This window comes from Gadus macrocephalus, chromosome 12, assembly GCF_031168955.1.
Source record: "Gadus macrocephalus chromosome 12, ASM3116895v1".
Classification (NCBI taxonomy): Eukaryota; Metazoa; Chordata; class Actinopteri; order Gadiformes; family Gadidae; genus Gadus; species Gadus macrocephalus.
The window spans coordinates 21,606,871-21,620,297 of record NC_082393.1 but is presented as its reverse complement, the minus strand read 5'-3'; the positions used below and the strand labels follow the sequence as shown (position 1 = coordinate 21,620,297).

General features: G+C 45.3%; 3 protein-coding genes across 9 annotated transcripts; 1 reads left to right on the top strand and 2 right to left on the bottom strand.

Annotated features, from left to right (window-relative positions):
- Positions 1–193: 193 nt before the first annotated feature.
- Positions 194–2,994, bottom strand: fpgt (fucose-1-phosphate guanylyltransferase). Its single transcript, XM_060067950.1, has 4 exons — positions 2,791–2,994; positions 2,535–2,702; positions 2,360–2,452; positions 194–1,966 (listed from the first exon to the last, which is right to left on the bottom strand). Exons 1-4 carry the CDS (start codon positions 2,858–2,860, stop codon positions 534–536), a joined length of 1,764 nt encoding a protein of 587 aa, XP_059923933.1. The 5' UTR covers positions 2,861–2,994; the 3' UTR covers positions 194–533.
- A 127-nt stretch (positions 2,995–3,121) lies between these two features.
- On the top strand, positions 3,122–7,522 carry lrriq3 (leucine rich repeats and IQ motif containing 3). 2 transcript variants are annotated; one of them, XM_060067949.1, is made up of 8 exons: positions 3,122–3,320; positions 3,566–3,624; positions 3,864–4,187; positions 4,316–4,446; positions 4,543–4,666; positions 5,002–5,076; positions 5,202–5,310; positions 5,397–7,522. In XM_060067949.1, exons 3-8 carry the CDS (start codon positions 3,939–3,941, stop codon positions 6,134–6,136), a joined length of 1,428 nt encoding a protein of 475 aa, XP_059923932.1. In that variant the 5' UTR covers positions 3,122–3,320; positions 3,566–3,624; positions 3,864–3,938; the 3' UTR covers positions 6,137–7,522. The 2 variants fall into 2 exon arrangements, with proteins under 2 accessions (XP_059923932.1, XP_059923931.1); XM_060067948.1 differs by having other exon boundaries at positions 3,310–3,624.
- On the bottom strand, positions 6,671–13,376 carry acot11b (acyl-CoA thioesterase 11b). 6 transcript variants are annotated; one of them, XM_060067952.1, is made up of 16 exons: positions 13,252–13,376; positions 12,007–12,205; positions 11,650–11,719; positions 11,301–11,361; positions 11,057–11,158; positions 10,677–10,812; positions 10,364–10,520; positions 10,138–10,257; positions 9,836–9,974; positions 9,609–9,664; positions 9,416–9,482; positions 9,229–9,312; positions 8,815–8,948; positions 8,380–8,511; positions 8,051–8,177; positions 6,671–7,744 (listed from the first exon to the last, which is right to left on the bottom strand). In XM_060067952.1, the coding sequence occupies exons 2-16, from the start codon at positions 12,194–12,196 to the stop codon at positions 7,580–7,582; spliced, it is 1,740 nt and encodes a 579-aa protein (XP_059923935.1). In that variant the 5' UTR covers positions 12,197–12,205; positions 13,252–13,376; the 3' UTR covers positions 6,671–7,579. The 6 variants fall into 6 exon arrangements, with proteins under 6 accessions (XP_059923935.1, XP_059923937.1, XP_059923934.1 ...); XM_060067954.1 differs by having other exon boundaries at positions 10,677–10,806; positions 13,159–13,343; XM_060067951.1 differs by having other exon boundaries at positions 13,159–13,342.
- Between the last annotated feature and the right edge of the window lie 51 nt (positions 13,377–13,427).

Here is a 13,427-nt window from a genome sequence, read left to right as displayed (position 1 = left end):
GCTAAAAATAACCCTCTTTTGAGTGGCATGCCACACAACACCAACTGACCCCCCATTTGAAACAGTGCCCATGTATTTATGTGGGTCCATGTACCAGAGCCATGTATTTGTATTATTACATCGTACATACTTATACCTCAGGGCTGTACGATAGGCAGAAGGCAATGTGGCAAGCTTTAAAGTAGCTTCAAAGTAGCTTTTCCATTGATGTTTATTATAATTTGTAACAATGACAAACACAAAAATAGTACAACGTCCGCAAAAAATACATTTATAAAAAGCAAACATTTTGATTCAATATAGCATACAAATGGAGGCATTGAAAACATTATTCAAATATAATTATTGTTGGGGGTTTAAATCAAAAAGGGGAAAAATTATTGGTTTGAATCCCATTGTATGCGGTTTACATGCATGCAGTCCCTGAGCAAAGAAGAAAAAAATTGTCTAGATGTAAATATGGAATTTACAAATAAACACAATCTTAATGTCTACGTTGGATTGTGTACGTAATCATGAATACACTCTGTCCATCATTGGATAGATCTCTTCTGCTTAATGTCGTTGTACAGCTCCTTCCGAAACGTCAACATCTCCTTGAGGTTCTTCAGCTGTAGCGCCTGATGCATGGACATGAGCTGGGTGGTGCTTGGTACGGTAAAGGTGGAGCCCTTCAGGACCGCCTGCAGCAGGCCCAGAGTCATGGAGAAAGAACTCTGCAGGTCAGAGCACACAGGGAACAGGCAGACATTCCATAAGCTACAATCCCCAGAGAACTTCAGGACTTCCTCACCCATCCCCCAATGGGAGAGACACTTCGTCAGGCTTAACCCCAGGAAAGTCAGCTCCTCCACGTGCGCCGGGGACTGCACGCTCCGCTTCAGGTCGTCATGGATACCGAAGCAAACAGTGACAAACCCGGGTTGGGCCGCCGGCTGGTGGGGGTTGGCCGTCACACACAGCGAGTGCATGAAGACCTCGGCGGGTACACAGAGGCCCTGGTCCACCCAGCAACCGCTGAGGATGGAGCCTGTTCCCACGGTTACCCTGGCCCCCAGTCTGCAGTACTCCAACACGGTCTTCCGGGCTACAGAACAACTGGGCTCCAGGGTACTGTGCATCACACAGGAGACGGCGGCGGCGGCGCTCTCCGGAGGCCCGTCGGCCCCGGGACGGGCGCTGAAGGCCGAGGCGACCAGGCCCAGCTCAGCCCTCAGCGCCGGGTCCTGGGTGAGGTGGAAGAGGTACTCGGCGGTGGAGCCGATGTGATAGAACTTGGAGTTGTTGAGGAGGATGACGTTCAGCGGAGTTCCACTGAGGCGACGGAAGATCTTCTGCCGCACCGCCACGAGGCTCTCCTCGCGCTTGTGGACGTTTGCGCCGTCGTGAGTGTACGCGTCGGTGGCTTCGGGGCCGAGGGCTTGGAGGAAGTCCCCGTAGGCGTCGACCTCGCACCTCAGCGGTGTGATGTCTTTTAGCAGGGAGAGAAGGAGCAGTGCAGTGGTGTAGCACACATAGTAAGTGCTGTCCGTGTAGACGAATTGATCGTCAGTCAAAGAAATACTATCTCTGCGCTTTTTACAAACGGCACCCGTGTCTTGCATTTTCGCGATGCTCGGCTTGTGCAGGAACTGAAGGCAGGAAACGTATTCCATTTCCTCGCGAGCATGTTTGTCATCGCTCCCCAACACAAACACCCCATGGGTGGTTCCGATGGAGAGCGAGGAAGGATGGGCCAGAGCAGTGAAGCCGGGCTTGTCGAACCGAACACTCTCGTCTTCAGAGATACTGTACATCTCTATGTCATCCGCACACGTCACCAGAACGCCAGGGCGCATTTGCGAGGGGAAATCGACATACATGGCCAGCTTGAGTTCCAACATCTGGTAGAGAGGCTCACACAGAGGCAGGGCGGTGAAGATCTTCCCCAGAGCACTGCCGTTTGGCAACCGCTGGCTGAACCCTCCTGGAACAAGAGGCAAGGTTTAAGAAAATAGCCACGGGTCATATTGGCAGAGATATCGAAATGGCAAATTTCACTGAGCAAATTGTAATTGTTTATTTTATGAGTTACAACCTGTACTTTGGAATACATTTGCATTGAATTTGAGATTATGATTCAAGATCTGCTTTTCCTCTTTTATTTTTTAAGCACCAGAAGCATTACGTTTTGCCAGTGACTAATGTTTTCCTTTTGATGACTTACAAAACGTACATTAGGCCTACGGGACAAAATATAAATATACCACCAACGCAATGTTGTGCTACACATAATTACAAACAGTAATTAGCATTGATTTGACTTGGTTAATAAGCAATGTGACTGTAATAAACACTGCCTTAATTTAGCTTTTCAAACCTGCATGGATCAGGATAACCCTGAATTTGCCAAGTGCCTTCCCATAGATGCTGTCCAGCCGTTGCAATACATAAAGGGTTGAGCCTCCATTCCCTTGAAAGAAAAAACATATTAGTGGTATTCTTTGAAAGTGCACTACAGTACAAGGCGACAACGCGGAAGGTCGAGGACTCACCTATTTTGGCACCAGGTGGGTCTGAGAAAACTTTATACTCGACTCCTAGAGGAAGTTCTTTTCTGGCTATTTTGTCTTTGATCTGAAGTTCGTACGCGACTCTTTGGCTCTCATCGACAGCGGTCACAATCACCAGATCCCAAAAATCCCCAGGTTGTACCTCTTCACCTGTATACATAAAGCATGAAATATGCAGCTCAAACCAGGCACCAGTTAACACTATTGAATTATTGTACTAGCCTTATGTCAATCTTACCACGCAAAGTATTGAATTTTCTTAGCTTTGCCCGCGTTGCATGTTGTAAATGTTTGCCCTGGTCATTCATGTTATTAAATTATATGAACGTGTTCAGCACTCCGGAAAATGCAGTTTCTCTCTTTTACATTCGCCGGATAGCGCTCTACATCCGGGTGTGATCACGTGGTTCATTGTTGACGCTGCATCTAGTATTGGGCGCACAGAATACATCAACTACACCCGAACGTTTTATAAACAAACTGTGTACAAGCTGATCTATCTACTCTTTATTTTATTTATATAAACCATCAGGTAGCTACATCTTACAGGCTTATTGTTATTGTTTAAAACATGTTTGTTGTTATCTATATGAATAGAAGTTTAGGTTTAATAATAATAAAACATGACGATGATACAACATTAATTGAGAACAAATCGTGAGCGTGTTTGTTTGAAAGTGTGTCAACGAAACTGAAAGGGAGTAGTGTGTGGTGTGGTGTCGCCATGGCAACACCAAAAGCACACGCTCGATCACTCAGACGCTCAAGGTACAGAGTTTTTTGTTGATTTATTATTATCATTCAGAACATGGATGTTGTCCAGAAAGCGCTCCTGTCTTGCACTGAGTCCCTGGTACTTGGCCATGGGCACGGTTTCCATAGCGAGGTCTCAGCTGCGGATCCTCAGGACATTCTGATGGCCAGCCTGGGCCACTTGCTCCTGAAAGATGTGAAGGATTTGGGATTATTTCAATCACTTAGGATCTGCTCTTTGCCCGACAATTTTATTACAGCAATAGATGCTCTCGCAGAATGTGTACTTTTGGTGAAATTGGATCTCAATGGTAACCAGGTCAGTTCATCTAGCACTATTTCCCATAGGCCTATTGCTATAGTATATCTAAAATATATTCTAATGTGCTATAATCTCAGTCAAGACAATTTTGTACAGTCTCAAAGGGTTTGCATGCAACATGAAGCACCCCCTAAGCCCTAAGGCTATTCTGTCTATAGACCACTCTCTCTGTTATGGCGTACCTCTATATTTGTAACAGTTATGATGGCTTATAAAAACACTTATTTTCCTCCCAGATTGTCCAACTACCAGATGCGTTGTTTTGGGCAAAGCTGGGACAGCTGCAGCTTCTTAATCTCCATGACAACCACATGGAGACAATACAGAACACCAAGGGTTTGGCTGGCTGCCCAAACCTCACTGGGCTGACCCTCTACGACACCCCATTCAGTCTGAAGGGGGACTACAGATGCACTGTGGTCTACAGCATGTGGTCACTGAGGGCCTTGGACCGCCACGTGATCTCAGACCAGGAGCTGGCCAGTCTCCACTTCCCCCCAAAGTTCAAAGCCTTCAGCCCAAACCTTTTAGTAAACCTTAGTAGTCCATCAGCGCCACTGGTTTGTCTTTGCCGTTCGTTAACGTATAATTTAAATGCTAATATTGGAAATATTGAGAGCTGTGCCCTGATGAGTTACAAAGTAGGAGGAGTGCGTTTTTGAATTAATTGATGTGTTTTTACACACAGGACCAATATCAGGGCGAAATTAAGTCAACTCACAAAATCCTTTCGGAGATTCACAGGATTCAGGCAACATATTGCCCCATTCTCATCATCCAACGTTGGATTAGAGGTCACTTGACAAGAAAAAGGCTTGGGTGAGTTTAGAAATTGTCTAAGCAATTGAATAAACGATTGTTGATGTTATCAAATCCATCTCCTCATTACTGTAATACTGCCTGTTGAATATCCAGACTAGTCAAAGCAGTACCTCGGCCTAAACAGAGGAAAAGCCCCCATGCTACATTGGACTCCGCAGCTGAGCAAACCACTCAGCATAGCTGGGGCAGTGATTGTTTGGGCGAAGAGGAAATGCAGGTCTGTACTAGACAACAAAGTAAATAAATGTCTGTGTATTTATAACAGCCTGATCTGCCCAATACTGTTCTCCTTATGTTTACCACGAAGAGGCAGTGAGTCAAATGTTTTGCTGAAAGGACCTTTTAAAGTTAAGAGGACGCCCACTTTGTTGCCATGAATGAGTTGAATTTAATTTGAATTGGATGAAAATATTTTTCTAATGATCTTTATGTCCATTGACACTATTAAGCTATTCCAATGTATTATATTATGGTATGTTCTAATAGTTTAATAATGGCAAAGGGAAAAGTATGTATGAGATAATTTGCAGCTAAAATGGCATTGTGTTTCAGAGGCTCAATAATCACAGTGTGAAACCCAGAAGAATAACTTTGAACTTGAGTAAACTTCTACAAGGCACTCTAGAGGTAACTACGCCTGATGTTCCACAGTTCAAAAGATAGTACGTCATTAGCCTTGTCCATTGTTGATCATTTACTCCTATCCAGGACACATTTCATTGGCTGACGGTAGCTACTATGTTTTCCAACAGGTTTCACAAATAGAATTACCAGTGGAGGCCACGAACAAAAATAATCCTCTGCCAAACACAACGGAAAACCGAAGAAATGAACCTTCTGGAAGCCCTGAAACTGTCCGAGGTGACACGTTTAAGTCGTGTCGAGAGAGTTTTTCAACTTCAACCAGGTTCACTCAATTCTCAATTCTCTTTGTGTTGACTCGGCAGGAAGAAAACCTAAAGAGGTTCCCAAGGTGTTGTCGTTTCCTATGCACTGCTGCAAGGTCGCGTTGCTCAACGTCCACCCTCCCAGAGACGTGCCCCCTGTCCGGCAACGGGAGAGCCAAGTCCCCCACCGCGCTGTTCAGAACGTCCACTCCCAGCGAGAGAACAAATCCAGAACCTCCATACAACACGTTGGCTTCTGCACGGGTGTACACATGGACGCCAGTGAGAAAAGATGGATGTTCTGCCCTCAGGGAGTTCTTAACAAGGTTGAGAAAGATTGTGGAAAACGACTGGAGACCAGAGCTGAGATCATGAAGCTAAAGACAGAGCAGGTGACCCGATCCTTAGAGTGGAGGCAAGGCGCCAAAACCGCACGCCAAAGCTTCATAGAGAGCAAACGGATGGAGGCGGTGGGGCAGGGGAGGCGGGAACGGGCTCTGATGGAGGCCGCCGTTCAGCAGAAGAGGGTCAGCCTGGACAGGGAGGTGGAGGACGCAAGGCTGAGGCACTTCGCCTTCCTTGAGGAGAAGAAGAGAACGGCCTTAGAGCGGGAGATGGAGAGGGAGTTCAGCTGGCGGCTTGCCTCGGTGTCAAAGATCATGGACAAATACAGCGCCCAGCAGAAAGCACTCGCCCTCAGACAAGCAACGAGCAAGAGCGTAGTCAGGTCCAGGGTGAAACCAGGGTTCCCGAAACCTCAACAGATACCTGTCCAGGTACTCCCAGAAGATGCACCATGAGAACCGTCAGTTTGGCGTGTGTGTGAGTGGTGTGTGAGTGGATTACCATGCAGGTCAACAAGAACAATGAAAGCTATTACACAATAAAATCATTATTTTATTACTTTAATAAGTTAATGTAGTTTTTGACACATTGACTTTTGTTGTCAAGACTCAAATATGACCTTAATCAGGCATATTACTATTTTGAACCACTTGAGTGCTATTATCCAAAGCTAGTAAAGGTTCATTAAAATGCAGGATAATAAGGAGCAGGTAGGGGTAAGGCCTCTAGCTCAGGGATGCCTACAGGTAGACTGCAGGTCTTGGGTATCAAACCCAGTACCGGTTCTGTACTGCGAGCGGGGCTCGAGTGGAGGTTCTGCAATTAACGTTCCTGGAATTCAACTAGACTGTCCCTCTATCCTGCAGGGACACATCTGTGACCACTGCTACCAGCCCATCAAACGCCTTTTGTTGTAGATATTTTTGAGTAGAAAAATGCCATGCACTGCTATGAATGTAAAGGGAATTCAAGAAAGAAAAGATAATAAGTTAACGTCCATACACTTTATTAGAATGATGGCAATTTGCCTTTCCCATTGATTGTTCTCGCAAATATAAAGATCTAAGATTGCACACAGTGATCACAATGATTTACATGAACACCTAAACACATTGATCAGATAGGTCAAACATTAGTCGAGGTAGAAAAACAGTTGGTTAAAGAATACTTTTAGTTCACACCTATAAACTCGAGTAAATGTAACGCAATGCTAATGTAATGAGGTTACATGCCAATCTGAAAGTCATGAATTTTGTTTATATTACTCTTCGTACACTAGGCATAATTACTGATATACTACCAACATATTGTGTAACGATTTGTGGATTAATATTGCACATCATGGAAGTTTGGTTCTAATAAAGAAGCTTTGAGTCCAAAAGGACTCAAAGCTACTGCTTTGAGTACAAAAGCTATTGCTTCACAACAATAAGCTTTTGGAGGCAATAGCACATTCTGTTCTCGCCTGCATTTCTACAGCATTATATGGGTAATTTCAACAATGAAACAAGCCCTTCAGATCATGGACTAAGGCCCCGTCACGCGGATTCGCCCGGCTCCGTCTGGACGGCCAGCCGAAACGCACAAGACTTATGCGGTTTCACCAAAAAATCTGCTCCGTGCGGACAGGGCCTAAATAGAGTTGGCCTGCTGTGTTAAAACCCATCATCGCCCTTTGTAAGATCTCAAGCTTAGTGCAAGATTGGAAGGTCAAAAGGTCACATTCGATCATCTATGTTCCCAAAGTACGGTACGGACACCCGACATTACCCCCCCCCCCTTCCTTATAATGCAGCGTTTCCTACATGAAAGGAGAGAGAGGGAGCGAGGGAGCGAGGGAGGGAGCGAGGGAGCGAGGGAGCGAGAGAAGAAAAGGTTTCGACCAGCAGCATTTTCTTTTATGGAGCAGCAGGAGGAGGCGGTGGAGCTCCTAGGCAGGTCTTGTTCGCTTTCAGGAAGTCACTGCAGGCGGAGAAGATGCAGTAGTAGCTGGAGGAAAGCCCAACAATGTCTCTGGAGATGTAGGGGAGGACCCCAGGGGTGGCCTGGTTGTAGTAGGTGATCTGGAACCAAACCAACCACACAGGGAAATAATGGTTAAAGCTAGTCTTCTCTATTGGATACAACTTTACATTTACATCCTAAAGACTACTTCCTCTACGGCTAGAAATATATATATATATGACATTGTTTATTTTTTCAAATGTACCAACAAAGGATTTTTTTGGTCCACAAAAGAAGACACTTTTCTGATCTGTGTAAGACAACAGCAGTTCGATGACGTGGGTCGGGTGGACTCGTGGCAAGCAATGTGGAAAAGAGTAGGAATCGGGCATAATAATAGAAAGTCGCCTCGTCATTTGGCCCACCTTGGTGACTGAACTGGACTCTTCCCAGATACAGAAGCCAGCACAGAGCACCTCTCCCCTGGTGTAGTCGTCAGTGGGGGGATGGGTGGGCAGGGTGACTGAGCGCACGGCAATGAGATACGGGTCCCTATGTTGGGAGGCAAAATGACAGCACTGCATCAGGGATGTATTTATAGCGCCCTCTTCAAAAAAGGGACACGTATAAAAGAATAAGGTGTAAAAGTGGATGAATAAAAAAGGCAAAAACATGGCTACAATAACACATCAACAATAAATTCTCGAAATATGCATGCTTGTAGCAAGACAGGTTAAAAGCAATTCGGGAATACCTGGCGTCGCATGGCTGCCTCCTTGAGGCCAACATGATGAAATCTTGACCTTTTCCCCCTTTAGTGATCGACGGCGAGGCCACACGATAAATGGTATCTTCCTCATCTGCTTGGAGGACCACCTCACACTTCCTGTTGTCAACATAGTGAGATGTGAAACGATGCATGGGGAGCTTTACAGTGAATTTAACAGTTTCGTGTCATCACTAATGTATTTCGATTTATTCACCGTTTTGTGTTTACCAAAGCCACGTAGTGTCAGGTCGATAATATTATGACATCCCCTGGATGTTATATAATAATACTCATATTCACTGTCATAATATATTATAAATTTAGTGTGAAGTTGAAACAATTCAAGCATTATTTTAACTGTTATTTTGAATTGTTGTGGGACACTTAAATATTTACAAAACCTTGCTGTGACAGACTCACTCATAGTGCCTGTCCCACTCCATCCTCTTCCTCAGATCCGACAGCAGGTGGAAGGTCTGATCTGCTGGGATGTCGACCTTCATCTCCACCTTAAAACACAGCACCTGGTTCTCTTCCAAAGTGTACAGACTGACCTGGAACAGCACAACATGAGCATTAGAACGTAAACCACTGGTGCTGACAGACACTTGCCAACACTGGTGGCTCTGATGATAAAATCAAAACCACAAACATTCCATAAGATGGAAGATTGATCAGGGATAAATAGTTTGTTGGCCATGCCCTTTACAACTCAGTATTCGTTTAAGACAATGATCTAATCAAGTCACAGAGGTATGTTGATCATTGTCATGGGGACAGAGGTGGGCATATCACCTCCCTGTCCCTATCAGCTCAGTGTCACACGTCACTGACCTTATTCTTCTCTGAGGTCAACACCCAGTTTGTTTTTGCGACCATTATCTTCAGCGCCGATACGTTGTTTAAGCTCAGGTACATCTGGGGCGCAAAGAAACCACGATTTTAATGAAAGCTCAATTGTTTTACATGCGAAATAGCAAAATGTTACAGAGCTTGCGTTAGCAACGTGAAATGGCAATACCTGGTTACTTTGGTCCCAGGGAACGGATAAGGGCACTTGTGTCTGCTTGGAGGTGATTATGTATTTCCTTAAACAAAACAAAGAAAGGAAACGGTTAAAACTACATTAAAAGAAAATAGAGGAACTAACCCATATGATCATGAGCATTCAAATGACTCATCTTGAGTAAGGAGATAGTAATACGTGAAGTTACCTATCCAAGCGAATCTTCTTTCTTGCCAATGCCTCTTGGTAGCGCCTTTTCCCATCCTGTAAGAGGTTTACGAAGAATTGGAGTTGTAATCCAGAATTCACTAAACGATAACAACTGTTGATGTCGTTGCCATGTCTGTAAAGTGTTACGAATGTCAGGTTTTCTAAATAATTAACTTTTATTGCATTGAAAAAGGGCTAGAAATAGTGGCTAATTTCCCAACTCACCACAGGTTCAGGTCTTATCCGTGGCAACATACAAGGTTTCCTATCACCATCCAGCACCTCAAAGGTCATAAAAGCGCTGTTTATATGACGGAGAGGTTCTCCACCTTTATAGGCCTCTGCACACACCCCCACCTCCATACTAGGTGGATGCGAATAGGTACAAGACAGGCACATACATCCAGGTTTGACATCGAAACAATGGGCTAGGATCAATTCAGATATTATATAACGTTGATGCGTTATGTGCATACAGTGGTTTGTTTGTTCGTTTTCGTTGTTGTAGCACATTGTTGTGTACTCACCTGGTCTTGAAGGAGTTATTGACGATCGCTTTCAGTACCAAACGGTCGCCGATGTGAGAAGGACCACGGAAATGAAACATGTCTATGGACCTCAACGTTGGGTGAGCATTGCAGAGCCGGCTGGAGGAACACAGAGGCAGAACGGCAGTAAGAACTTGAACCCACTCTTTTGTTTCCCCGTACCTCGGTACTCCAGTAGTGCAGATGGTGTTCGGCGCCCGCCCACCTGGCAGCAATGGTGGCCACGTTCTCCATCCAGGCCATGATCTGGCCCCCGAAGGTGCTGACTTGGTGGTTGGCATGGGGGGGTAACACCAGCTCCACACTCTCCACTCGCGTCTTCTCCGCTGGAATGGCGTCCTTGTGCTCCTGGCATTCTCCTGCTTGGAGGGAGGGAGGGAGGGAGGGAGGGAGGGAGGGCGGGGGAAGAAAGAGAGAGAATCCACCGTGATTGAGTGAGGGAGAGCGGTACTGGCACACAGTGCGGTGCAGCACTGGGAGAGCTGGCGTCTGCACTGCGGTGCTTCTGGCGCCGTTACCTAGCTGCGCCGCGCAGTTACTCAGCAGGTCCGTAATGGTCTCGACGTGGATCAGCCTCATCCGCCGCCGCTCGGCGGCCAGGCTGTACTCCACCTGCTCCAGCTGGGTGTGAGGGATCACCTGCTTCAACTGCACCTGTGGGTGTGCACACACATACACGTGCACAGAAGCAAGCCAAGCACATGGGCGCACACACACACAGACACAGACACAGACACAGACACACACACAAGTACACACACACACACACACACACACATACAGACAGCCACACGTGTCAAGCGAGAGCGGAAAATAATAGAGACGTTTAATGCCTGAAACTAGACTGAGGAGCGTGTAAAAGCGTCTGTCTTTTGTGCCGGTTACTTTGCTCTCTCACCTTTCCCGTCTCTGTGCGCCTTGCCACAAACGAGGCGAAGGCGTGACAGACCTTCCACTCTTTACCAATGTAGAGGTCCTCACAAGTCACCAAAATACCCACCTGGAACAAGGGGGGGGGGGGGGGCCGGGGGATATTCGTTAAGTTGAGTGTGACCGTTACAGCACCGACTACAATTTACACAGAAAATAGAATGAAGGACAATCTAAGGTTTAAGGGAAAAAAATAAGTTGTGTGTACCCACCTCCATGCTGGATGTGAAAGCTCTATTCACCTTTGCGATGATACTAACCACCTGTCCCACCCTGGAGAGGTGACAGGGGCATACAGTATCTATTTAGTGTAAACATTGTGCAACAAGGACAGTATCAATAGTGGCGGAAGCCCTTGCGGCTGGGACAAAATGAGGTCAGAAGTTGTTCTGGTAATTGTCCTTGGCCTGTGTTTTTAAGTACTTTTTTTATCATCTCTTTCCTACCTCCGCATTAACAACATAAAGATGATTGAGAACCTATGACCAATCGGATGTGATGTCAGAGTAATCTTTACCCTATCGTATGTTCGAAGTGGATGTGAGGTCAGCCTGGTCTTACCCTATCGTATGTTCGAAGTGGATGTCGTCCACGGACGCAGTGATGCACGAGCAGCCCGCATGTCTCTCGGCTGGAGAGATAAAATAAATAAATAAAATGAATGCCTGATTAAAACATCCCCTGATCTCAAGGAGTCATTTGGGGTCGAAACCCAACAGTGCCTCACATGTAAATACTGCAAATCAATCCCTCCATGACCAGTCAGCGATACAACGACGCAGCCAAGCGTGCAATGCTGAACAAGTGCTTGTTTGTAAGTAATGCCAAAGAAGTAAGTGCATCGGTCTAATGAATTCCCAGTCAACCTTAGGACAATGAGTGGTAGCGCGTGTTCTCGTGTGTATGGTACCAGCTTACCGGAAAGGCAGGCAGTGGAATCCATCCATTTCAGCAGCTGTCCAACGCTCAGTTCCCCGCAGTGGTTGGCGTGGCAGGGAAGCACAATCTGACTCATTTTGACCTCTGTGGGGTTTCTGTACACCTCCCCGCTCTCCAGAATGAAGAGGGCGTCCTTTAGGGAGCCCACTCCCAGCTCGGGTGATTCCATCACTGTTATCTAGAAAGATAGCTTTGAAGTTAAACAGGGAACTCAGCCGTAGCTGCAAGGTAGTTTGAAGACGTGGTTGAAGGGCACTGGTTGATAATTGCAAGTGTATTAATATCTGATTGACAAGTTTATATTTCAGCCAAAGACCTAGTTGAAACAATAGATATTGTTATGCAAGAATCAGCTGATTAAATTACATTATTTGACCAGAGTCTTAACTGAAAAGGTTCACAACATACATCGGCTGGCCATGTCAGAGGAGAAATAATCAATCACTGAAAATAAAGTTGCTAAATACCAACTAAAAAGCGTTTTGTAATTGCGTTTAGCATTTGTATTCTGAAAAAGGGTTAAAAAGTATCCAGTTCATATTAGCCGGTCCCATTGCGGAACACAATAAGGGCTTTTGTATTTTGTCCTTTACATAATCAACAGATCACATTGAATGAACTTCAATGAAATAGTTCCCCAAATCGCTCTAAATCTGTCAGGACACAACGTACAAGGCATACTTGATCATATAATATACTTTTATTAAAACTCTTCAAATGATATCGGAGAAAAATAAATTTCAAAGTTCTAAAACCACGTACAAATCTGTCTTCATAAAATGATTAGCACAAGGCCATGTACAAATAATATAAGTAGAGTCGTAGCAATTTTGAGTGTAGTAGTAGCCTAGTCGTTCACTTCCACTTGAGAGGCACATGCTATTGGTCATCAGGCTGTCAAACTTCATGACATTACTCACATAGCTTTAGTGACCTCTACTCTTACAACATTGAAACTTCGACACAAGGGTGGAAACATAACTAACTGTACGTGCACAAACATATCAAATAGACGTCCAGTCACAATTGGCAAATCACTTAGATACACTACAATTTCTGTTTTCTTAGGATATAGGCTTAAACTTGCCAACGTACACATACGACAAAGATATTTTGGGAAAAAACACTCACCCTTTTGTTGCAACTGCTATACAAATGCTGTAGTAAGGTGCGAGGCAGCACACAACACACAATCGGGCCGAGGAAAATAACTGTACCCCATACCGTGGTGTCTTTCGTTTACCCCATTCCACAAGCCCTTTTCCCTCTGTCGTAGCACAGCGGCGGTTTACTGCCCGCTGGAGGCGACCGCTTTGGCCAGTTTGTTAAGGTAGACTCGGGAATAACTTGGTACGCTTGGTTCAAACAGATAACGCACATCTTTGAATTCCCCCTTAAGT